The 26,567-nt window shown below is 37.7% G+C and overlaps 1 protein-coding gene across 3 annotated transcripts in view; it reads left to right on the top strand.

The window, feature by feature from the left end:
* The window catches only part of STAG1 (STAG1 cohesin complex component), a 418,116-nt gene that overhangs the window by 384,192 nt on the left and 7,357 nt on the right, over positions 1-26,567 (top strand). For all 3 annotated transcript variants that reach the window (XM_017874840.1, XM_017874839.1, XM_017874841.1), the window contains 6 exons: positions 2,528-2,702; positions 4,690-4,829; positions 8,666-8,767; positions 12,841-12,989; positions 14,299-14,427; positions 22,628-22,833. In XM_017874840.1, the coding sequence (XP_017730329.1) occupies positions 2,528-2,702; positions 4,690-4,829; positions 8,666-8,767; positions 12,841-12,989; positions 14,299-14,427; positions 22,628-22,833 (901 nt within the window). The remainder of the gene's footprint in view (positions 1-2,527; positions 2,703-4,689; positions 4,830-8,665; positions 8,768-12,840; positions 12,990-14,298; positions 14,428-22,627; positions 22,834-26,567) is intronic.

The raw sequence follows: 26,567 nt of genomic DNA, 5'->3' as shown, positions 1-26,567 counted from the left end.
ACTCCAGCCTNTTTGAGACAGTGTTTTGCTCTTGTTGCCCAGGCTAGAGTGCAGTGGCACAATCTTGGCTCACCCCAGCCTCCACCTCCCAGATTCAAGCGATTATCCTGCCTCAGCCTCCCTAGTAGCTGGAATTACAGACGTGAGCCACCACACCTGGTTAATTTTGTATTTTTAGTAGAGATGGGGTTTCTCCATTTTGGTCAGGCTGGTCTCGAACTCCTGACCTCAGGTGATCCGCCCACTTTGGCCTCCCAAAATGCCAGGATTACAGGTGTGAGCCATCGCGCCCGACCAAAATATTTTTTTCGTATATCCTTATTCTAGAAGCTTTTTTTATTTATTTATTAAGACAGAGTCTCACTTTGTCACCCAGGCTGGAGGGCAGTGGTGTGATCCTGGCTCACCACATCCTCTGTCTCCTGGGTTCAAATGATTCTCATGCCTCAGCCTCCGAACATAATTGGGATTATAGGCGTGTGGCTACCATGCCTGGCTAATTTTTGTATTTTTTAGTAGAGACAGGGTTTCACCATGTTGCCAAGCTAGTCTCAAACTCCTGGCCTCAAGAAATCCACCTACCTCAGCCTCCCAAAGTGCTCGTATTAACAGCTGTGAACCACTGCATCCAGCCTATTTAATTTTTTTAAAAAACATTTTTGTTAAAAAATAAGAAACAGGCCAGGCATGGTGGCTCATGCCTGTAATCCCAGCACTTTGGGAGGCTGAAGTGGGTGGATCATCTGAGGTCAGGAGTTCGAGACCAGACTGACCAATATGTTGAAACCCCATCTCTACTAAAAATACAAAAAAAATTAGCTGGGTGTTGTGGCATGCACCTGTAGTCCTAACAACTTGAAAGGCTAAGACAGGAGAATGGCCTGAACCCAGGAGGCGGAGGTTGCAGTAAGCTGAGATCGCGTCACTGCACTCCAGCCTGTGAGAAATGGGAAAATTCTTCAAAGATTATAAAAAGTCACAATTTCTTACTATAAGATTGCTGTCCACTATTTGTGTGTGTGTGTGTGTGTTCTCAATTAGCTGCCCTAGCTTGCTCCAGCATGCCTGGACAGAACTAGACAAGCTCCAGCCCATAGTGCATGCCATTCCTTATTTGGAGATGCTTCCTCAACTATCCCTGGGCAACTTCCTTTTCTTTCTTTGTTCTATCCCCCTTACCTAATTAAGAAAGTTTTAAACTAATAGCCAGTCGGGTAAAGTGTAAAATGTGAGGTCCTATTCCAGCCAATGGAAACTGGACACAGCAGTAGGGTAGACGTGTCAGTCTCCTTTGTTCAGTGTGCTCTCGTGATTGGACAGTTATTGAGTAGCACCCTTTCTGCAGAAAGTAAAGCTTGCCTTTACTTTCATTGTTCATTTGTTTCATCATTTGTTCCCGTGTTAATTATTTTTTTTGTGTGACACCAAAAACTTCATTCCCAGCAAGCCTGGGTGACAGAGCAGGACGCTGTCTTTAAAAAGAAAAGAAAAGAAACACACACATTAGCCTAGGCCTACAAAGTGTCATAATTACCATTATCAGTGTCTTCCACCTCCCACATGTCTCATTGGAACGTCTTCAGTGGCAGTTATTTTGCATGGAGCTGTCCTATCCTGTGATAACAATGCATTCTTCTGGAGTATCTTGAAGGACCTGCCTGAGGATGTTTCACAGTTAACTTTTTTCATAAGTAGGAGTACACTCTAAAATCATGATTAAAAGTGTAGAATAGTACAGTACAGTATAGTATAGTAAATACATATGCTGACAACATATTCATTATCCTCAAGCATTAGGTTCTGTACACAAGTTGTATATGCTATGCTATTATACGACTGGCATCATAATACAGCAGCATCACCACAAACAACATCACAACAAACTTGTGAGTAATGTGTTGCACCACAGGGTTATGTAGCTACTACATCACTAGGTGATAGGAATTTTTCAGCTCCATTACAAGCTTATGGGATCCACCATCATGTATATGCAGTCCATTGTTGACGGAAACATCAATGTGCAGTAGTACACTGACAGAATTTTTTAACATTAGAATTTTTAGAAGTATTCATTATACTATGTTGAATTAGAGTTTCAAATTTTATGCTAATTTGATTAAGCAATATACAATTGATTTCTAATCTTTGTTATAATCTGTTATATCAATTTTTTCCAGAGTTAAATTAAACTCATTTTGTTCTTTTGACCTGTGATCAACACCTTGCTTAAACTCATTTTTTAAAAGTTCAAGTCAAACTATCTTAATGAGCTGTTTTTGAGTTGATACAGCAAAGTAAAAGAAATAGGTTATATTTGGGAAAAGTCTTAAATAAGACAAGTGTTTAGTGAAAAAAAGTAATTTTATTAAATTTAGAAATTGTAACTAAATATTTGGAATTTAAATACTTAAAATTTATATTATGGTATTGCTGTTAAACTATGTTTTAATTTCATATGTTTTCATTAATGTTGACTTGTAGTTCCATTTGTGTAGTATTTTGCTGATGAATTGCCTTTGTATTCCAGGCTTTCATGTTACTCTGTGATCTTCTGATGATTTTCAGCCATCAATTAATGACAGGTGGCAGAGAGGGCCTTCAGCCTTTGGTGTTTAATCCAGATACTGGACTCCAGTCTGAACTCCTCAGTTTTGTGATGGATCACGTTTTTATTGACCAAGACGAGGAGAACCAGAGCATGGGTACTTGTAGCTATCATCTTGTCAATATTGATTTTGTTTTACCAACCCCAAAAGATAGGAGAAAAGAAACAAATTCAATTCTAAAAATTATCGAGATTTCTTTCTTTTAAAAAAGTTGGCTGGGTGCAGTGGCTGGCAGCAGTAATCCTAGCACTTTGGGAGACCGAGGCAGGAGGATTGCTCGAACCCAGAAGTTCAAGAGCAGCCTGGGCAATATGGCGAGACCTTGTCTCTACAAAACAGAAAAAAACAAAAATTTTTTTAAAAAATTAATAGTAGTTCAGAAACCAACAAGAATAAAAATGTACATAGTGAAGTCTCCCTCCTTTAACATTGTACCTCAGATCTTTTCCTGTCGTTATGTAAAGAGCTCTTTCTCGAACAGCTCTACAGCATTTCTTTATGTAGATATAGCATAATACATATAATCCATCTCACATAAATTGACATATGGCTAGTTTCCAGTCATCAACTACTACAAACTATGGTGTAATGAATAGTAGTGTACATTTGTCATTTCCCACATGTACAAATGTGTATGTAGGATAGATGTTGTTTCTAATTGGCTATGTCCTGGTTCATACTTTTTCTAAAGGAAAGTATCCAGGTTCCGTTCTGTTCCTAAGTGGTCATTATGTATTACTTAACAAAACATAACTGTTTGGTATTAAATGCTGAAAAAGTGTTATCAAATCTCACTAGTGAAAATTGTGCTATGCCTGCAGAGTGATAACTTAGCAATATTAGACTGAATTGTTAATGATTAGTTGTAAATAAGTGTCACTTAGAATAGGTTATTTGTGAAATAGATTATTTAAGCTCTGTAAAATAATGTAAGAAGTATATCTGATCGACAAATCTATTTGATGCTGTTCAGCTGTTCTTTTAGAACATTTTGGAAAATACTAGTCTGTAAAACAGTGTGTTTATTTAGAGTCTGTTTTCATCTCAAGAGACAAATTTACCTGCTACTTGTCTTAAGCAAAAAAGTGTCCACTTGTGAAAACCACTGATGCTTCACAATAAAACTATTTAGTAGAAAGGAGAGACTGCCAGCAAATTCTTTTTATGAATCTATACATATAAGGAAGAGAAAAAAGAAGATAAGGGCAGGCCAGGACAGGAGAGGGTCAGTACGGAGCCTGAAACAAATGTTACCATCTGGAGTGTTGTTGGCATGTTTTTTCTAGGATTAGAAATAGAAAACCCAGTAGGGTCTGAAACTTATAAATTTAAGAAAGAAACACACTTGTTTTGAAAGTATTTGATAGGGCTTTAAATTTTTTTCGATGTGCATAACATGGTTTGCAAAATATTTTGTTTCTCAGTTGATAATGTAACCATGTTTAGGATGAGCACTGAAAATTTAACTCATCCATATTTCCATTTCTTCCCTAAATATTTTTCTGAAAGAAAACTTTTCCCTGTGTCTTAAAATTTTCAGAAGTGTTCTGTGAGAATGTATTAACACATAAGGAATATTGAAATAAGAGAAGACAGCATTTTAAAGGTAAACAGATAATTTCACAGTATTGCTTTGACACAAGTATCAGAAAACAATCTTTTATACAGCTGTCCTTCAGTATTGTGGGGGATTGGTTCGAGGACTCCCACTCATACTAAAATCCATGGATGCCCAAATCTCTTAAATAAAATGGTATAGTATAGTCAGCCCTCCCTATCTGTGGTTTCTGCATCCACAGATAGGGAGGGTAGACTACATATGGTTTGCTTATCTTATTCAGTCTTTACTATGGTAATCTCCTAAGAAGATAGGAACCTTAGTATCTATTTAGTGTTTGATAAATAAGTAACTAAACACAGCACCCTAAAATAATTAATATAACAGTTTTTGTCCCATCTAAAACTGATTTGTACTATTTGTGAAGTTATAATATTAAGCTAATTTTCAATTATACAGATTATCTGCATTGTTTTACGTGGATAAAGTACCAGAATTCATAACCAATTTATAATCTGTGTTTAGAGGGTGATGAAGAAGATGAAGCTAATAAAATTGAGGCCTTACATAAAAGAAGGAATCTACTTGCTGCTTTCAGCAAACTTATCATTTATGACATTGTTGACATGCATGCAGCTGCAGACATCTTCAAACACTACATGAAGGTATAGTTAAATATTCTTATTTTTCTCCTTCCTCTAACTGGCAGAGAAATTTGCAGTTGAAAGGGTGAAGACAGAAGCTAAAATTGACAGCTTTTCACCTATGTAATACGGATGATTTTATGATAAAGTTTCTCTTTTTTATATAAGCTTTTTATCAGTCTGTACTATTATATCCATTCCACTGAGTAGGAGTTCGAGCATTTATATGAAAGAACATACTTTTTAGCTACTTTCATAAGCTCCATTTTGTTCCTGACCCTCTGAAAAAGCAGTGCTCAGAACTCTTCTTGATGTGGCCCAACAGGCATAGATGGGAGGAAATACTTCTCAGTTTTCCTGTATTTGCCTTGTTCTTGTGTCACAGAGAATGTTCTCTTTTGCCTCTATTTAGAATTTTGTATGTGCCATTTGATCTACTTGTGTCTTCATGTTTGGATATGGTCAAATTCCAGTTATGATATAGTAGCTGATTTATCATATTTTGCTGAACAGCTGTAGTGTGATGAGTAATGTGCTGGTAGCCAGAGGTTTAAGTAAGACATGATTTCTGCACTAAGGCGCTTACAGATTAAGAGTTAACTAATATGTAGGCTGGGCGGGGTGGCTCAAGCCTGTAATCCCAGCACTTTGGGAGGCCGAGGCGGGCGGATCACTAGGTCAGGAGATCTAGACCATCCTGGCTAACACGGTGAAACCCCGTCTCTACTAAAAAATACAAAAAACTAGCCGGGCGAGGTGGCGGGCACCTGTAGGTGCAGCTGCTCGGGAGGCTGAGGCAGGAGAATGGCATAAACCTGGGAGGCGGAGCTTGCAGTGAGCTGACATCCGGCCACTGCACTCCAGTCCGGGCAACAGTGCGAGACTCCGTCTCAAAAAAAAAGAGTTAACTAATATGTAAACACAATGTAGCATACTGATAATGAATGACTGCCATGTGTTCATGCCATTTATATTTGAGACACTGTTCTAAGACTTTCACATTATCATTGATCTTTCTAATAACCCTGTGATGTAAGAAATAGTATCATCATTTACATATAAGGAAACTAAGGATCAAGGGGTAAACCTTCCAAGGTCACACACAACTATTAAAGTAACAGAAACTGGGATTTTATTTTAGGCTTGTCTAACTTCAAAGCTTAGCTCTTTTCACTGGACCACAAAGCTTCAGCATGATTATTGTTGTGATAGATGTATAAATTACTAACCTAACACCAAATATAGAGAGAGACTTAAGTGAGAGGAGCAAGAGAAGAATTCCTAAAGCTAATATGTAAACAGAGTTGCATAGATGAATAGGAGCTTACTAGATGAGCATGGGAAGGAAGACAAGCCCTTGCCAAGACAGCAGCATAAATGTACCTACCTGTTTCAGCTCATTTTTCTCTATTTAGTCCACAAAGAAATCATGAAAGAGCTTGTCAAACTAATTATTGATATCCAAATAGACTGTGATATTTGCTTGTTGAACCTTTCTAAAAGAAAATGTCATGATCTGTTAGTAAACTTCTGCTTGCTTCTAATGACCATTTCCTTTCCACATATTTGCAGGCATTACATTTAATAATGTATTCTGTAATCTTAGGCTCAGCATCAAGCTCACTGATGGTATTGTTCAGAATAGTTATTCCTCATCCTGATTTTCCATCGGTCACCTGGAACATTATTGCAAATTGCATGTTCCTGGGTCCCACTCAACCTAATAAGAAATATCTAGGGTGGATCCCAGGCATTTGTGGAGGAGGGGTTAATTTTCCATATAACCTTTCCCTTTGGAAAATCAGAACTATGATTATCTTTCTCTGTCCTCTAGCATCTTTCCTATTCTTCACCATTTCTTAAAGAGCAGAAAGTTTCCATAATCTCCACAAGTTTTGTTAAGACACAATTCATCTGGCCTAGGAAACTAATTCAGTTCGGAACAACTTGATGCTTTCATTATCTCTTCACTAAACCTGGATGTTAGTTCCATTTTATAAGTGTTTATCCTACCCTTTTTATATAGTTTTCTCTTTAGCAGGAAATAAAGAGGCATAACATGTGTTGAGTTCTGGTTTTTCCTGGTAATCCTTTAACAATAGTTCATTGGTTCCAAGAAGCGAGTCTTATTCAGAATTTTATCATCCTTAACCCAAGAAGCAAGTCTTATTCAGAATTTTATCATCCTTAACATTTCAGGGACACTTCTGTTCATTATAGGCTCTAACCTTTTTGTGAGTATTGTAATAGCTATTTGCTCTTCTGATATATGGCTATGTGGCTTTTCCTCCAACTTTTGTACATAATTAGTTCAATCTGAACTTAAAAGAAATCTGCGTGCTCCAGTACTTTAGTATTTTGATATTTCTCTTTTTTTCTTCATTGAGATAATTCTTCTTTGCACTACAAGGATGATTCTTTTGAGCTGTTCACCTTTTAGCATTTCACATCGTGGAAACATACCTATGTTTTTGAGATTTTGAAAATCTAATTGCCAAACTGTTATTAATCACTTCTTCACATAGGCTGTAGACTTTAGCTTGGAAACAATATCCAGATTTAATGGTTTTAAGTGAAACCTTTTGATTATTTACTCACAGAAAAAATTCTTTAAATCTTGTGTCAAAAAACTGAATTATAACTTTTCCCAGTCACTGCTGAAAATGTCTGTGTTTTACTTTTTTATATTTCGATAGTAAAATATAGACATGTTGATAGGGGTTTGGGGGATGAGATAGTACACAAAGTATTAAATGAAGAGTTAAGTCTGTTACCCTAATCCCCACTTCCCCCTGTTTAGGCCCACCCCCCGGAAGTAAGCAGTTTTAATTGTTTTGGTTTTAGTTCTTCAGGAGACTTCTACCAAAGTTCTGTTTCTTGATCTGTACCTTTTAGATGTTGTCTGTTCAATCATGTTTTAAAGAATGGGTCTGGGCACAGTGGCTCACACCTGTAATCCCAGCTCTTTGGGAGGATGAGGCTGGTGGATCACTTGAGGTCAGGAGTTCAAGACCAACCTGGCCAACATGGTGAAACCCCATCTCTACTGAAAATATAAAAATTACCCAAGCGTGGTGGCACACACCTGCTGTCCCATCTACTTGGGAGGCTGAGGTGGGAGAATCGCTTGAACCGAGGAGGCAGAGGTTGCAGTGAGCCGAGTCATGCCATTGCACTCCAGCCTGGGCAACAGAGTGAGACTTCATCTCAAAAGCAAATAAAAACAAAAACAAGAATGGACAAGGCGAGGTGCAGTGGCTCACGCCTGTAAACCCAGCATTTTGGGAGGCTGAGGTGGGTAGCTCACTTGAGGTCAGGAGTTCAAGACCAACCTGGGCAACATGGCAAAAACCCCATCTCTACAAAAAAAATTTTTTTTTTTTTTAAATTAGCCAGGCGTGGTGGCACACGCCTGTGGTCCCAGCTATTTAGGAGGCTGAGGTGGGAGGATCACCAGAGCCCAGAGTTGAAGGCTTCAGTGAGCTACAATCACACCACTGCACTCCAGCTTGGGTAAGGTAACAGAGTGAGACCCTGTATCAAACATGAAAAAACAAGAATGAGGAATTTTTCTCACCACCTCTCTTCCTGGAATTCCCAGCTTTTTTGGTTTTACTAATATTAGTTCATAATCTTAAACATCAAATGTGCATTCCTTTAACTTTAGATAGTTATTTAACTCCTATTATGTTTAAGATGAAGAAATTAAACACTTGTTTATTTACCTTTCCTTTCTTTCACCAACCTGTTCTTTTTTTTTTTTTTTTTTCATTTTCAAAGGAGATGATACCAACCTATTCTTTATGTCATGAAATTTCAATAATTTTAAAGCTATGTTTTCTTTTTTTCCCTCACAGTATTACAATGACTATGGTGATATTATTAAGGAAACACTGAGTAAAACCAGGCAGATTGATAAAATTCAGTGTGCCAAGACTCTCATTCTCAGTTTGCAACAGGTAAGAAATTTGGAGAGAGGGAGACAAATAATAGAAATAACATTAATTGCACTTCTCTGTGCTTAATATTTGCTAGGTATCTTGTCTCATTTAAACTAGGTCATTTTATATAGTTTTGTCAGTGCATTATGGTGGATATTTTCTGGTGCAAAGACATAGGTTAGGTGTCTTTTCTTTTGGAAGAAAATCCTAGAGTTCATATTTCAAAAGATGTAATCCTAAGGTGATTTATTCTTGGACTAGATGAAATGTGAAATTGGAAATTTAAAAAGTAATAATTTAAGAAGAAAATATAAAAGTATTTCATGAGGAAGGGTAGCAGGAGATAAAATGTTTTCATATTGCGTAAATAAGATTTCTAATAAATGCTTAGTAATTTAAAATTATTTCAGGAGGCCTGGTGGATATATATATGTGATATGTGCATATTTATAAATACATAATATATATATATATGTCTGTATGTAGTTTATGATAAAAGTCTCATATCAGTGGCAAAAGGATTGGGACTATTCAATAAATGGTGATGGGTCAGCTGACTGTGTATTTGGAAAAATAGGTGTTTATGGTCCTACCTAATGTGTATCCACAATAACTACTAGATGGTTTATATATAAAAGGCCAAAAGTAAGGGTTTATGAGAAAATAAGAGGATATTTTTTAAATCCTCTTTCTAAAGAAGTTCAGCAAAGTTAAAAATTGATGATTGTTCTTCTTCTTTTTTTTTTCTTTTTTTTTTGTGTAGAGATGTGTTTCGCCATGTTGGCCAGGCTGATCTCAAACTCCTTGGCCTCAAGTGATCCACCTGCCTTGGCCTCCCAAAGTGCTGGGATTATAGACATAAGCCACCTTGCCCCAGCCAATCTGTATAAATTTATATAGATTAAATAGATGTATACATCAATCTGCACTTTGAGCAAAGTTAAAAAAATAAAAATGACAGATGGGGGAAATATTTTCAGTCTTACATAGCAAATCCTACAGATCAGTAAGAAAGATAAATAAATCCCATAGAAAACTGAGCAAGGGATATGAAAAAGGCACTTTTCCAAGGAAGAATCTTACAAACCAGTAAACATGAAAAGAAGCATTAGGCTGGCGCAGTGTCTCACACCTGTAATCCCAGCACTTTGGGAGGCCGAGGCGGGTAGATCACCTGAGGTCAGGAGTTCAAGACCAGCCTGGCCAACATGGTGAAACCCCGTCTCTACTAAAAATACAAAAAATTAGCTGAGCGTTGTGGTGGGTGCCTGTAATCTCAGCTACTCGGGAGGCTGAGGCAGAAGAATCATTTGAACCCAGGAGGCGGAGGTTGCAGTGAACCGAGATCATGCCGTGGCACTCCAGCCTGGGCAACAGAAGTGAAACTGTGTCTCAAAGAAAAAGAGGAAAGAGGCATTAATTATATATAACATAAATAATTAATAATTAATAAAAGCCAAGCACATTGGCCCACACATGTAATTCCAGCACTTTGGGAAGCCAAGGCAGGCGAATCGCTTGAGCCCCTGAATTCAAGACCAGCCTAGGCAACATGGCAAGACCCCGTATCTAAAACTAAAACAAAATAGCCAGATGTGTTGGCACGCACCCTGTAGTCCCAGCTACTCGGGAGGGTAAAGTGAGAGGATGGCTTGAGCCTGGGAGGTCAAAGCTGCAGTGAGTTATGATTGCACCACTGCATTCCAGCCTAGGTGACAGAGTGAGACCCTATTTCTAATAATTATTATTAATGAAATACAAATTAAAATGGATACTTATTGCTCAACAGATTGGCATGAATTAAAATGATTGATAAAGATATAGAGGAAAAGACCCCTTTTGAAAACTGCCTTCTTAGAAGACAGTTTTGTAGTATATTCCAAAATTGAAGATATATATTCCCTTTAAACCAGTAATTTTGCTTCTAGGTATGTACATGGATATGCACAGGTGTGTACCAATAAATATATGTAAAAGATGTTTTATTGCAGCAGTCTCTATAATAGTAACAAACTGGAAATAAACTGAGATAGGTAAAGGATTTTTAAGACAAAATATTGAGTGAAAAATAACAAGTTTCAGGACAAATGCAGTATGCTACTATTTATGTAAAATAAAACTTTAGCTGTAAATGTAATATATCTATACTGATCTAGAAAACTTTCAGACTTTAAACACCAGTTACCTTTGGAGAGAATAATGGTATTAGGTAGAAGAGAGAAGTAACTTTTACTTTGATATTCTTTGAATTTTTCACAAAATGTATTCTTTGTATTCACTTTAAATGTATACTTTAAGTTTTAAAGTTTAAAGCTATTGTATATACCAATATGTGAAAACATTTTAAAGTTTAAGAATTTATAAACAGCCTGTAATGCCAGCACTTTGGGAGGCCGAGGTGGGCGGATCACAAGATCAGGAGATCGAGACCATCCTGGCTAACACGGTGAAACCCTGTCTCTACTAAAAACCATCCTGGCTAACACGGTGAAACCCCATCTCTACTAAAAATACAAAAAATTAGCTGGACGTAGTGGTTGGTGCCTGTCATCCCAGCTACTCAGGAGGCTGAGGCAGGAGAATGGCATGAACCGTGGAGGTGGAGCTTGCAGTGAGCCGAAATCACGCCACTGCACTCCAGCCTGGGTGACAGAGCGAGACTCCTCAAAAATAAAATAAAATAAAATAAAAAATAAAAAAATTTATAAACAATTATCTGTGAATAAATTTGAAGTCCCTGGAAGAACTATTCCTTCAGTAATGACACAGCAAATAGTTCAGGCCAGTCTATTGCTGAAGAAAACTAAAAAGGTGCAGAACATATTAGCACCCAGGAGCTATTTCAGTAAATCAAGTGTGATTAGAATTGAGAGATTGGGAGGTGAGAAACTGAAGAAAAGAAATGTCAACAATATTCTTCAGGATCTTTGCTATAGAGGGAATCAGAGAAATGGGTTAGTAGCTGGCAGAGGAAATGGGGTCAAGAAGTTAAGAGTATTTTTAAGATGTATGCATCTAGTACAGAAGGAATAGTTTAGGAGGCAGGAGAGAGCCGTAAACATAAGAACAAAACTATTGAGCAGGTGAAACCTTATATACTGCCTTCTTGTCTAATACATAGGAGGGAGTGGCTTTAGATGAAAGTCTGGACAGTTCACCCTTCATAACAGGAGGAAAGGTAGATGTCTACAGATGCAATTAAGTTTTTAGATTTGTGGAATAACGATTGCTTGTATATTACCTCCAGGGTTCTGTTTTTGTTGTTATTTTCACAGAAAATAGCTAACAGATATGCAATTTATAAAACTCCACCCAGCTTAAGAACTTTTTGGTGTATTTTGTTACTGTGTGGGAAAAATCATAGCCCCATGTATGCCAATGGTCTTCTTTTATATAATGTTCTTGTTTGAAATATAATAAGTGAAAAAAAAACCTCTTAACCCTGTGTGTCATATATTGTCATTCCTGTAAAACAATAACAAAAGAATAGATGTTTATAAATATATAGTGTACTTCTATAAATACATTTCTTTTTCCCATCTCAAAATACGTTCTTTTGGCCAGGTGGGGTGGCTCACGCCTGTAATCCCAGTACTTTGGGAGGCCAGGGCAGGCAGATCACTTGAGGACAGGAGTTTGAGACCAGCCTGGCCAAGATCTCTACTAAAAATGCGAAAAGTTAGATGGGCATGGTGGTACACACCTAATTATCCCAGCTACTCGGGAGGCTGAGGCATGAGAATCGCTTGAACCCGGGAGGCGGAGGTTGCAGTGAACTGAGATTGCACCACTGCACTCCAGCCTCCGTGACAGAGCGAGGCTCTCTCAATTAAAAAAGAATGTATTTTTTAAATTATTATTAGAAACAAATTTCTGTCTGCATTTAATCACACCACTAGCATGAAAATTAACTCAAGCTATTAATAATAGACAATTTGTAGAAAGGGAACAGAGTAGCTAAAGTTCAATGCAAGGAGAGAAACCTTTCACCTTATACCTTTTACATATTTTTTAATTACCCATTCTGAAAATAAATAAAATTTTTAAAATTCTGAGCTATAGGTTTTTTCCTCTTTTTTTCTTTCTACCAGTTATTTAATGAACTTGTTCAAGAGCAAGGTCCCAACCTAGATAGGACATCTGCCCATGTCAGTGGCATTAAAGAACTGGCACGTCGCTTTGCCCTTACATTTGGATTGGACCAGATTAAGACACGAGAAGCAGTTGCCACACTTCACAAGTGAGTGAGATAAACACTTTGTTATACAGAATCTGGTTTACTTCAATTTTAATGAAATAACTGTTATTTGACCCATTTTTAAAGTGACAATTGATAGAATTTTAAGTTACAAGAACTTTAGAGATTATCTAGTTTAGAGATTCTAAACTGGGAGGACGTTTTTAATTTGAAACAACTTAAACCACCCATTTGTTCATCTTACAAAATATAGAAAGCAAAATTTACTAATATATTATTGTCTGGTCTGTCAGTAAGAAAACAGTGGGTTTGAGAGACTATACAGGCTGGGTGTGGTGGTTCACACCTGTAATCCCAATGCTTTGGGAGCCCAAAGCAGGAGGATCATTTGGGGCCTGGAGTTCGAGACTAGCCTGGGCAATAGAGTAAGACCCTGTCTCCTACAAAAAATAAAAAAGAGCCAGGCATAGTGGCATGTGCCTGCAGTCCTAGCTACTTGGTAAGCTGAGCCAGGAGGATCACTTGAGACTGGGAGTTTGAGGTTATAGTGAGCTATGATTGTACCACTGCCCTCCAGCCTGGAAAACAGAGTGAGACCCTGTCTCTGAAAAAATAATTATAGAATTATTTGTTAAGACCATACAAAACTGGTTCGGGGTTCATTATTGTGAAAACAGAAGTAACAGAAAACCTTTAGTAAACGCATACAGCTTGGTACCATTACCAGCTCCAAGAAGCAAATATTCCGGCAATCTATTAATAATTCTGTTTCCAGGGTATCTTGTTACCTCTAAAAACTACACATAGGGGGCCGGGCGCCGGTAGCTCACGCCTGTAATCCCAGCACTTTGGGAGGCCAAGGGAGGCCAATTGCTTGAGCCCAGGAGTTTGAGACCAGTCTGGGCAACATGGCGAAACCCCATCTCTACAAAAAATGCAAAAATTACCCAGGTGTGGTGGCACACACGTGCAGTCCCAGCTACTCGGGAGGCTGAGGTGGGAGAACCACCTGAGCCCAGGAAGTCAAGGCAGTGAGCCGTGATAGCACCACTGCACTCCAACCTGGGCAACACAGTAAGACCTTGTCTCAAAAAAAAAAAAAAAAAAATACACATAGGAATTTAGCTTTGTTGCTCTGTAGCTATTTTTTGTATGTTTTTCCCACCTTACAGTTTTGTACTATAAATATACACAAATATGTCCTATGTATTCACATTAGTTTATTTGAATTTATCAGATTTTACTACTTTTTGTGATGATTTTACTACCTTCACAAATATTTGTGTAATGTTAACCAATTGAGAGAACTACACTATCTGGAAAAATAAGTTGATATTTTCTTTTACTTCAGGGATGGCATAGAATTTGCATTTAAATACCAAAATCAGAAAGGACAAGAGTATCCACCTCCTAATCTGGCTTTTCTTGAAGTACTAAGTGAATTTTCTTCTAAACTTCTTCGACAGGACAAAAAGACGGTGTAAGTTGCACATTACAAGAGAAGTGGTTTTTTATGATAACACTGTTGTAAATGTTTATTTTTTGAAAAATTTTTAATCATTTGGATATCTTTACTCTTGACAATTTAGGCTCTGATAGTTTAAGGATTATAGTTTTCCTTTAAGCATTTATATAGTAGTAATTTCACTGCTTATCTTTTAGTACCCTAGAATCTACAACATGAAATTAAGCAGGTGGAAATTATTTCTTATGCAGTCAAAGATGTATGAACATTGGCTTAGCCATTGTGTAACTTCCTTCTTTCCTTTTATATTAATTTCATTTTAGTTTTATATTCTATTTGACTTGTTTCAAAAGACTGATTTTTTTCATATTTGCTTTTTTTGATTATTGATAACAGTTTAAAGAAATATATATGTAATTTCAAAAGAAAATCTTGATTGGGTAAGTTTTATTTAAAACCAAACCAGAAAACTTTTCTAGGCTGGGCACAGTGGCTCACACCTGTAATCCCAGCACTTTGGGAGGCTGAGGCAGGAGGATCACCTGAGGTCAGGAGTTCAAGACTAGCCTGGCCAACATGGGAAAACCCCATCTCTATTAAAAATACAAAAAACATTAGCTAGGCATGGTGGCGCGCACCTGTAGTCCCAACTACTCAGGAGGCTGATGCGCAAGAACCGCTTGAACCCAAGCAGCAGAGGTTGCAGTGAGCTGCGGTCGTGCCACTCCACTCCAGCCTGGGCAATAGAGCAAGACTCTGTCTCAATAAAAAATTTTAAAAAAATTTTTTTTAGAGGATAATACTATAATGAATCCTAAATTTTATAAACTGATAAGACAGAGAGTGCTTTATAATATTCTAGCTGCGTGCAGTGATTCACGCCTGTAAGGAGGCTGAAGCAGGAGGATTGCTTGAGTCCAGGAATTCAAGACCAGTGCTGGCAACGTAGCAAGATCCCATCTCTATAAAAAATTTTAAAATTAGCCAGGTGTGGTATGTACCTGTAGTCCCAGCTACTTGGGAGGCTGAGATGGGGGAATCACTTGAACCCAGGAGTTTGAGGCTGCAATGAGCTATGATTATGCCACTGCATTCCAGCCTGGGCGACAGTCTGGGGAGCCTGTCTCAGTCAATTGATTTTTTAAAAAATAACAAGATTCTAAATAAATAGAATTTTGGAGAGACAGTTAATATTTATATGAATATAAGTGATAGTTCTAAGTAAAGATGTTGATGTCATGTTGATCAGAAAATATTAAGCGCCTAGTATGGTCAGCTCCTGTTGTAAAGCTTATGCTCTAATGCAGGGGGGCAGAGCATAAACGGGCAGATTGGCCGGGCTCAGTGGTTCCCACCTGGAATCCCAGCTATTTCGGACCTGAGGTGGGAGGATTGTTTGAGGGCAAAAGTTTGAGAGCAGCCTGGGCAAGATAGTGAGACTGTCTCTTAAAAAAAAAAAAGGCAGACAAACAGGAGAGTTTCAGGCACTGAAATGGGGTAATGTGATAGACAGAGACAGGTGTTGAATATTAGAGGGAGTGGTTTGAAAACATTTTCAATACAGACATTTACAGCTATACATTTTCCTCTGAACATTACCTTAGCTGCATCTTGTAAGTTTTGATATGTTTCATTTCCATCTCAAAGTATTTTCTCTTTTCACTTATTTCTTCTTTAACCTATTGGTTATTCAGGAGTATTTTGTTTAATTTTTATGTATTTCTATATTTCCAGATTTTTTTTCTGTTACTGGTTTCTTCACTTCATTGTGGTCAGAGACATGCATTGTATTATTTTAATCCTTTTAAATTTATTGAGACTTGTTTTATGGACCAACATATGGTCTTAGAGACTGTTCCATATATCACTTGAGAAAATGTGTTACCCTTCTGTTTTGGTTGGAGTTTTGTTCTGTAGATATGTGTTCCATCTAATTAGCTTATAGTTTTGTTTATAGTGCTTTTCAGGTCTTCAATGTTCCTGTTAATCTTTTGCTTAGTTGTCCTATTCATTTTTGAAAGTGGGATATTGAAGTCTCCAAATATTACTGTTGAATTTTCTATTTGTCCCTTCAGTTCTGTCAGTTTTTGCTTCATATATTTTCGGGCTCTCTTGTTGAGTATATATCCTTTTTTTTTTTTTTAAGACGGAGTCTCACTCTGATGCCCAGGCTGGAGTGCAATGGCTCAGTCTTGGCTCACTGCAATCTCCACCTCCTGGGTTCCGGTGATTCTCCTGCCTCAGCCTCCTGGGTAGCTGGGACTATAGGCGCGTACCACCACACCTGGCTAATTTTGTATTTTTAGTAGAGATGGGGTTTCACCATGTTGGCCAGGCTGGTCTTGAACTCTTGACCTCAAGTGATCTGCCCACCTCGGCCTCCAAAGTGCTGGGATTACAGGTGTGAGCCACCACGCCTGGCCTGTATATACATTTTTAATTGTTATGTCTTCCTGACCAATTGAGTCTTATTCTAAAGTGTCATTCTCTGTCTCTAAGACATTTTTGTGTCATATTACTATAACCACTCCAGCTTTATTTTGACTACTGTTTTGCATGGTATACCTTTTTTTTCCCATCCTTTCACTTTCTGCCTTTGTAGCTTTTAATCTAAAGTGTGTTTCATGTAGACAGCAAATTGAATCATGTGTTTTTAAATTCAACCTGACATTCTCTACTATTATACTTTTGTTTTTTATGTATGTCTCCTGGGGTTTTGGTTTCTGTTTTGATTTTGGGGTAGGGGTTTGGTTCTCCTTTACTGCCTTCTTTTATATTAAATGTATATTTTCTAGTGTATCATACTAATTCCTTTAATTAATCTTTAATTGTATTTTTTTAGTTATGTTCCTGGTGGTCTTACCAGGCCTTACAATATACATCTTATCAAAATTTACTGGCCGGGTGCAGTGGCTCACGCCTGTAATCCCAGCACTTTGGGAGGCTGAGGTGGGCAGATCACTTGAGGTCAAGAATTCAAGACCAACCTGGCCAACATGGTGAAACCCTGTCTCTACTAACAATACAAAAATTAGCCGGGCATGTTGGCACATGCCTTTAATCCGAGTTACTTGGGAGGCTAAGGTGGGAGAATTGCTTGAACCTCAGGGGGCAGAGGTTGCAGTAAGTCAATATCGTGCCACTGCACTCCACCCTGGATGATACAGTGAGATTCCACCTCAATAAAACAGAATTTACCTAAGGTCTATCCCGGTTTATTCTAAGGAAATACAGAACCTTTAATTCTATATAAATCTATTTCCTTCCTCCTTTTTTGGCTATTCTTGTTATACATGGTCCATCTATATATATTAGAACCCCAATAATAAACTGTTATAATTATACATTAGATAATCTTTTATAGAAACTGAGAAAAGAAAGGAAAGCAAGTATGTGTTTATAGAGTTTGTTATATTAATCTGCCTATTTACCATTTTTCTGGTTTTCTTCATTTCTTCCTGTGGATTCGAATTGCCATCTAGTATCATTCCTATATTCAAATACAGCTTCTCTTTCACTCACTTTTGTGCTTATTGTCAAATATATTACATTTCTATGTTATTGACCCAACAATACAGTAATATACATATTGTTTTATATATTTGCTTTTTAAATCAGTTAAGAGAAAAGGGATACAAAATTTGTAATTATACTTTTATACCTACCTACAAATTACCTTTACTGGCACTCTTTGTTTTTTCATGTAAATTCAAATTACCCTGTGATGACATTTGCTTTCAGCTTGACTAACTTCCTTTAGTAGGCAGGTCTGATAGCAACAAATTCTCTCAGGGGTGGCTCATGCCTGTAAACCTAGCATTTTGGGAGGCTGAAGCGGGAAGATTGCTTGAGTCCAGGAGATTGAGGTTACAGTAAGCGATGTAAGATTCTCGTTTGATAGTTTTTTTACTTTCAACACTTTGACCATGTCATCCCACTGCCTTCTGGCCTCCATTGTGAGCCAGGTGATAAGAATTAATCATTAATTTTATTGGATTTTCTTTGTATGTAGTGAATTACTTTTCTTTTACTACTTTCATGATTTTCTTTTTATCCTTGGCTTTCAGCATTTTTCCTATGATGAATCCATGTGTGAATCTCTTTGCATTTATCCTGTTTGGAGTTCATTGAACTTTTGGATGTATAAAATTAGTTTTTCATCAAACTGGGCAAGTTTTTAGCCATTATTTCTCCTAAATTTTCTGCTTTTCGTCTGCTATCTTGGTTACTCCCATTACACATATGTCCGTATATTTAATGGTATCCCATACTTCTCTCAGGCTCTGTTCATTTTTGTTTATTCTTTTTTCTCTCTCTTCTTCAGATGGCATAACCTCTTGATATATCATCAAATGTGGTGTTTCTTGCCTTTGTCAGCTCAGATCTACTGTCAAGCCACTGTAGTACATTTTTAATTTCGATTATACTTTCAACTGCAGAATTTCCATTTGGTTCTTTTTTTTTAATTCATATTCTTTATTTCCTGAGAGATATTGTCATCATACCGACTTTTTTTTTTTTTTTTTTTTTTTTTTTTTGAGGCGGAGTCTCGCTCTGTCGCCCGGACTGGAGTGCAGTGGCCAGATCTCAGCTCACTGCAAGCTCCGCCTCCCGGGTTTACGCCATTCTCCTGCCTCAGCCTCCCGAGTAGCTGGGACTACAGTCATCCGCCACCTCGCCTGGCTAGTTTTTTGTATTTTTTAGTAGAGTTGGGGTTTCACTGGGTTAGCCAGGATGATCTCGATCTCCTGACCTCGTGATCCGCCCAACTCGGCCTCCCAAAGTGCTGGGATTACAGGCTTGAGCCACCGCGCCCGGCCCATACCGACTTTTAAGTAGATTTTCTTTAGTTCTTCGAACATACAGATGCTCCTGGATTTAAGATGGGGTTACATCCTAATAAATCCCTCATAAGTTTAAAATATTGTAAGTCAAAAATGCATTTAATACAACTAATCTACCAAACATCACAGAATAATATAGCCTACCTTTAACATGCAGAATACTTAACATTAGCCTATAGTTTGATAATATCATCTAACACAAAGCCTGTTTTATAATGAAATGTCAAATATACTATGAAATTTATTGAATACTATACTGAAAGTATAAAACAGAATGATTGCATGGGTACTCACCATTAAAGTACACAGCTAAAAACACTATCATAAAGTTAAAAAATTGTAATCAAACCATTGTTAAGTTGGGGACTTTATTTATAATCATTGCTTTGAAATCTTTGTGGGCCAAGGTGCTGTTGCTTGTTCTTTCATCAATGTATCCATCACATTTTCCTGTTTCTTTGTATGTCTCATAATTTTTTCTTAAAAACTGGACATTTGGCCAGACGCTGTGGCTCACACCTGTAATCCCAGCACTTTGGGAGGCCGAGGCGGACTGATCACTTGAACTCACAAGTTCAAGACCAGCCTGGGCAACATGGCACAACCCTTTCTCTACAAATACAAAAATTAGCTGGGCATGGTGATGCATGCCTGTAGTCCCAGCTCCTTGGGAGGCTGAGGTGGGAAGATGGCTGGAGCCTGAGAGGCGGAGGTTGCAGTGAGCCAAGGTTGTGCCACTGCACTCCAACCTGGGTGACAGAGTGAGACCTTATCTCAAGAAAATAAATAATAAAAATAACAAATGTTGCAAAAATGATATATTGTGAAATAATAATATAGCTACTCTTTACTAATTATCTGCCCCCTAGAGGTTGATACTATTTTTTCGTTGGTCATTTACTTGTTTAGTTACTTGGATGAACAAACTCTGAAATCTGTTTTCTCTGCCTTGTGCAACCTCTGATGTCTTTGCTTAGATCTTTTTTCCTTTGTTTTTATCATTTGTCTTGGCTGCTGAGGAGGTCACCCTTGGGTTAGCATAAGCCACTTACTGATCAAAGGTGCTTAAGCCCCTTAGCCAGTTAGGTTTACCCTTTACTGTTGGATATGTGTATCGCTTGCAGGCTGCTTTCATAATTCAGGGCATTTACTTTTTTGACCCACATTTTAGGCCAGGGACTAGCTGCTTGGAAGATACCTCTCTGATTGTTCCTGAGAAAGGCAGCCTTGGCTGTGCACAGTCTTCAGACGACCAGAGAAGCATATTATATCATTTTAAAGCCTGGCCTCCTAGGAGTTGCTCCTGGGTGTAAGAATAGCTGTTTGTTCAGCCAGTGTTTGGTGAGAGGTTGTATTTAAACCACTTTTGCCAGTGAAGCTTCCTCCCTATGTCGATAGATCTGTATGTGGCTTGGGGAATGTTTCAAGTCTGCCTCATTCCCTTCCCTTGTTTGCCCATGAGTGAAGGCAGCGTAGGATATGTGCATAGCTTTCCCAACTCCCAGGACTTTCATTTTTTATTTTATTTTTTAAACCTGTTCCAAATATGCTTAATGGATAAACAGATGAACTCACAAAATTTGAAACCTATAAACAAAAGAAACGTTAAGCACAGCAATTACTTAAGCAGATCAATAACAATAAAATGTCGTCCTTCTTCCATATAAGAAGAAACATATGAAATGCCAGGTTAGCTCAGCAACCTATTAGTAACCACCAAAGATTGGTGATAAAACATTCTTGCAGTGCTGTGATGAAAAAAAAACATAAGCACAGTGGAGGATTTGGTAGGCTATGTTCAAATGAATCGAAGGGAGCTACCGAAATGAAGAATCACTTGTTTTTTAGTTTAAAAAAAAGGGGGGGGGGGGGAAATCCTTTAAAAAATAATATAGATTTAAGGTGTATATATGATGTCTTGATATACATATAGGTTGTAAAATGATTACAACAGTCAGTCAGTTAACAAATCCACCTCCCAGGATAGACTATGACACCAGGAAGGTTCTTCTTGGCTGTCTCTTTCTCTGGTTTTCTCTGTTGAACTTCCGGGTGCTTTGCTCTGTCATTTGTTGCTGCTAGTGTCAGAGAACTACCAGCACCCTCTCATTTTCACTCCATCAAGAGCAGAGGGTAGGTAGCCCCTGGTTCTCAGCTTGCCAAGGTTTGGAATCTCTCAACAGGGAGTTTGAGGTGGGGCATTCAAGGCCCCAGTGTTCTCAGCCTGCTGTGCCCGGAGTAGCATTTTACCCCAGGGGTGGAGGCTAGGTGGGATAAAAGGAGCTTCATTTTACCTGGTTGCTGTTCAGAATAGAACTTATACAACACAGGGCTGGGAGGCGATGAGAAATACAAATGGTATGCTTCTTTCTTTCAGGGTAGCCTGGGAACTAGAGAGAGAGGGAACCCCCATCTTCTTGGCCACCTGTCTGGACTACATAGAGTTTCTAAAATATAGAGTTGTAGTGGCAGGGAGAAGGAAACAAGGGAAGGGAACAGGTTGTGGATCAAATGCTACAAACTTTTGCTGTGCTTACCAAAATGTATTAGATTTTTTTTTTTTTTTTTTTTTTTTTTTTTTTTTTTGAGATGGAGTCTCCAGACTGTCACCCAGGCTGGAGTGCAGTGGGGCGGTCTTGGCTCACTGCAACCTCCGCCTCCCAGGTTCAAGCAGTTCTCCTGCCTCAGCATCCTGAGTAGCTGGGATTACAGGTGCATGCCACCATGCCCAGCTAATTTTTTTTGTAGGGACGGGGTTTTGCCATGTTGGCCAGGTTGGTCTCAAACTCCTGACCTCAAGTGATCCACCCACCTCAGCCTACCAGAGTGCTGGGATTACAGGCATGAGCCACTGCGCCTGGCCAGATTTTCTTGAATAAATTTTTCTCCATTTGCTATATGCCCTTAAGAGAATTGGCAAAGACTTTAAATTATTGTATTTTGTAAATTTTACTAGTTAAAAGGTTGTTTTCCTGGAAAGAGGGCATGCCAGCCTCCTTACTCCACCATCTTAGAAATCCTGCTTTGGCTTGAACACTTTATGAGAAAACTCAATAATCATTTTGAGCTAAAATTCTGATTTTTTTTTAACATTGGTGCTTAAAAGCAAAGGAAGAAATATAGGAAAGACCGTACATACATACATACCCTTAGGTAATACACTCTCTTGCTTTAAAGTATCCCAATAATATGTGAAACAAAACTTTAACTTCTCAGTCCCTCTCTTTCCAAAGGTGACCACTGTTAATAGTTTAATGTGTGTCCTTAGGTATTCTTCAGAAGCTGCAGAAAGAGAGCCTCAGATTAAGAAAAAGTAAGTGATGTATGAACTGCTTCCATGAAAATCACTGCTGTTTCTATTGTGTTTCTAGTCATTCATACCTAGAGAAATTCCTTACCGAGCAGATGATGGAAAGGAGGGAAGATGTATGGCTTCCACTCATCTCCTATAGAAATTCATTAGTCACTGGGGGTGAAGATGATAGAATGTCTGTAAACAGTGGAAGTAGCAGCAGCAAAACCTCATCAGTAAGGAATAAGAAAGGACGACCTCCACTTCATAAAAAACGAGTAGAAGGTAAGTCTGCCTTTACACTGTAAGAAACAATTTGCCTGGTTTTAAAGAGAAAAAGTAGCAAATAATCTTTCGAAGCAAGATAATAGTATCAGGCACATGATTTCCTTGTATATTTGATTCACAATAAGATGTTAAGGCAAAAAGATTGGAACAGACAAAGTAAGACAGAAAAACGTCAAGGAAAAGAAGTTGAGGAAGCATGGAGCATAAAGGAAGAGAGACCAAAAGAGGAAACAATTAGCTAGGTCTATAAAATCAATCCCTATACTATATGCCTCTAATACATTAAAATATAAAGTAAGATAGTCACAATGCTATTCTATTAAAATTCTTCCTAATATAGGTGAGATACAGGTAATTTGAGGGTAGATTTCTGCAGCAAATTGAATATACTAGAATAGTTTTCCAGTTCTACCACTTGGTTGGAACAATAAGACAGTGATGGCCTCCAGGTATGATGGCTCACACCTGTAATCCCAGTTACTCAGGGGAAGGAAGGAGGATCAGGAAATTAAGGCCAGAAATTTGAGACCAACCTGGGAAACATAGCAGGACTCCCATCTGTAAGAAAAAATATTTTTTAAATTGGTGGCATGCACCTGTAATCCCAGCTACTTGGGAGGCTGAGGTGGGAGAATCACTTGAGCCCAGAAGTTTGAGGTTGCAGTGAGCTATGATCATGCTACTGCACTCCAGCCCGGGTGACAGAGCAAGACTCCCATCATTTAATTTTTTTAAAAGGCAGTAATGGCTAAATCTGGTTTTATAACCCTCTTGGACTGTGGGGAATGGGAAGTTAAATTGTCACGAAAATCTGATCAGTAGTAGATATTCCTATATGTAAAAATAAATAAATAAATAAATAAATAAATAAATAAATAAATAAATAAATAAAAATTGCTCGATTAAAACAAAACATTCCTGTTAAAATTACTAAGAGAAGCCTCAAAGTAAAAATGCTTGTTTTCTCAAATAATCTTCCCCCTTTTCCATGCTTGTAATAAATTTTCTCCAAACCAAGAGGAGGGCTGTGATCTGAGTCCTCTCTCTTGTTCTTTTTATAACTTCTTATCTTTCAGNAAATAAATAAATAAAATAAAATTGCTCGATTAAAACAAAACATTCCTGTTAAAATTACTAAGAGAAGCCTCAAAGTAAAATGCTTGTTTTCTCAAATAATCTTCCCCTTTTCCATGCTTGTAATAAATTTTCTCCAAACCAAGAGGAGGGCTGTGATCTGAGTCCTCTCTCTTGTTCTTTTTATAACTTCTTATCTTTCAGCATCTTACCTGTGCTGCCTAAAAAAATGACTCACTAATAAAGGTTTTGCTAAACTCTGTGGCAAAATTAATTAGAATTTAAATCTAATGATTCTTTTCATTACTGGGGAGACAGTGTTGACTATTGATGAGGAGTACAAATTCTAACATCAGAGTTCCAGAATTCAGACCTGGCCTTCTCATTATCAGCTATGCAACCTTTGAGTTTCAATCATTCATCAAATGAAGGATGAGCAGAGTATTTATTCTGTCAGTTCCCGTGAATATTAGAAACTACAAATAAACCACTTAGTACACACACAGTACTGGGCACAGTGCTTGGCACATAGGTAGCATTCAATAAATTATCTGAACATTATCATTGTATAGTAATGCCTCATATCTAGCATCAATCAGTAAATTAGGCAGCATCTGTATTTCTTTTCTTTTTTTAACCTTTGAGCTCAAAGCATCTATATTTCAAAAGGAATAAAAGAATGAATACAAATGTTACTGTTCAAGTTTAACAAAATCTCCACAAAGTTTAAGATTTCCTTTCAAATTACAACTTTGGGACTTAAACTCTTTTTCAAAAGTCCAGAGAAAGAAAATATAAAATCTTGTCTTTGTACTGTAGGATCCTGGACTTTTCTCTAAAGAATGACTACAGGCATTTTCTTTTTTTTTTTTTTTTTATTTTTTTTTTTATTTATTTTTTTTTGAGACAGGGTCTCCCTCTGTCACCCAGGCTGGAATGCAGTGGTGTGATCTTGGTTCCCTGCAACCTTCACTTCCCAAGTTCAAGCAATTCTCCTGCCTCAGTCTCCCAAGTAGCTGGGATTACAGGTGCCCACCACCATGCCCAGCTAATTTTTGTATTTTTAGTAGAGACAGGGTTTCTCCCACTCCTGACCTCAAGTGATCCACCCACCCTGGCTTCTCAAAGTGTTGGGATTATAGGTGGGAGCCACTGCACCTGGCCTTTTTTTTTTTTTTAATGAGACAGGGTCTCACTCTGTCACCCAGGCTGGAGTCTTGTCCCTGGCTCAAGCAGTCCTCCCACTTCAGCCCCCAAGTAGCTGGGACTACAGGCATGTGCCACCACACCCAGCTAATTTTTGTATTTTTCGTAGAGACAGGGTTTCACCTTGTTGCCCGGACTGGTCTTGAACTCCTGGACTCAAGCGATCCATATGCCTCAGTGTCCCAAAGTGCTAGGATTACAGGCATGAGCCATTGAGTCTAGTCATTCTTCAGTGTAATATTCTTGTTAGCCAACATTCATCAAATTTTTGCTATGTACTAGGAATATGTTTTAACATGCATTATATCATTTAATCATTTATTTGACTTATATTTGTAAAGCACCTAAGTCAGTCTCTGGCACATAGTGAATGATGTATAAGTGTATAAATGTCTTATAAGTCAACACTATTATCTAAATTTTTCACAAAAGAAACTAAAGCTTAGAGATTTTAACTGTCCATAATGTTCACTAATGGTACAGTCAATATTATTTTCAAGATTAAGAGAAGCTTATATGGAACCAGATAACCTAATTTGTTTAAATTACAAAAAAGAAAACTTTTTTGTCAATTTGAGATTTACAAAATGACTAAGATGGGTTGCATGCACAGAACCCGTAGGCTGCAGAGTTTCATCCTTCAGAGATGAAAATGAGAAAGTATTAAAAGAAATATTTTCATTGAGTAATCTTTAAAGGATTAGAAGTAATCTATTTCTATTTAAGATGAATGAGTTCTCCCTGGAGTTATCAATTCATTCAGTAAGTTTCTACCAAGTGCCTTCCTAGGAACTGTGCTAAGTATTACAGATTAGGTGTTAATATACTGTGAGTGCAGATAGGAAGAGAGAGAACAGAAACAGGCTGTTTGATTTCACCGTGGTCAATGCTCTGATGTGCCAAACACAGGAGGTTCTGGGAACATATAGGCAGTGACCAAACTTTTGAATATAGGAAGATATTCTGGAAAAGATGACATGTAGTAGACAGCTGACAATTGAGTTTACCAGCTTCAGAACCTAAGTGATAATAATCTTTTTATCATAAAATTTTAAGTGTGGTAGAGAATAAAAGTTCTGAATTAAATGTTGAATGAAATGTGTTATAAATAGAAGATCATGAAATGTGTCTTTGTTAACTAAGAAGAGATTGAGTAGTGAGCTTCAGATCATAGGAATTACTTTAACCAAGACAATGGGTAGGTATTTCCAGGCACAGAAAAGCCAGTCTAGAATGTACACATCTAACAAAATATCAGAAACCTGAGAAATTCAAGGAGAAACAGGATGCTCGATGGCAAAGGAGGAGCCTAACACACACATCTCTGAGACTTAAGGAGAGGAAAAACAGTGGGATTCATACTATGTATTGGGATTAAAATTCTTCAGAAGGAAAACCAAAGCAGTAATACTTTTTAAGAAGCCTTATCATATTAGAGTAAGTTAGATTTT

Source organism: Rhinopithecus bieti, unplaced genomic scaffold (genome assembly GCF_001698545.2).
Source record: "Rhinopithecus bieti isolate Rb0 unplaced genomic scaffold, ASM169854v2 scaffold_9203, whole genome shotgun sequence".
In the NCBI taxonomy this organism is placed as follows: Eukaryota; Metazoa; Chordata; class Mammalia; order Primates; family Cercopithecidae; genus Rhinopithecus; species Rhinopithecus bieti.
This window is presented reverse-complemented; position numbering and strand designations above follow the sequence as displayed.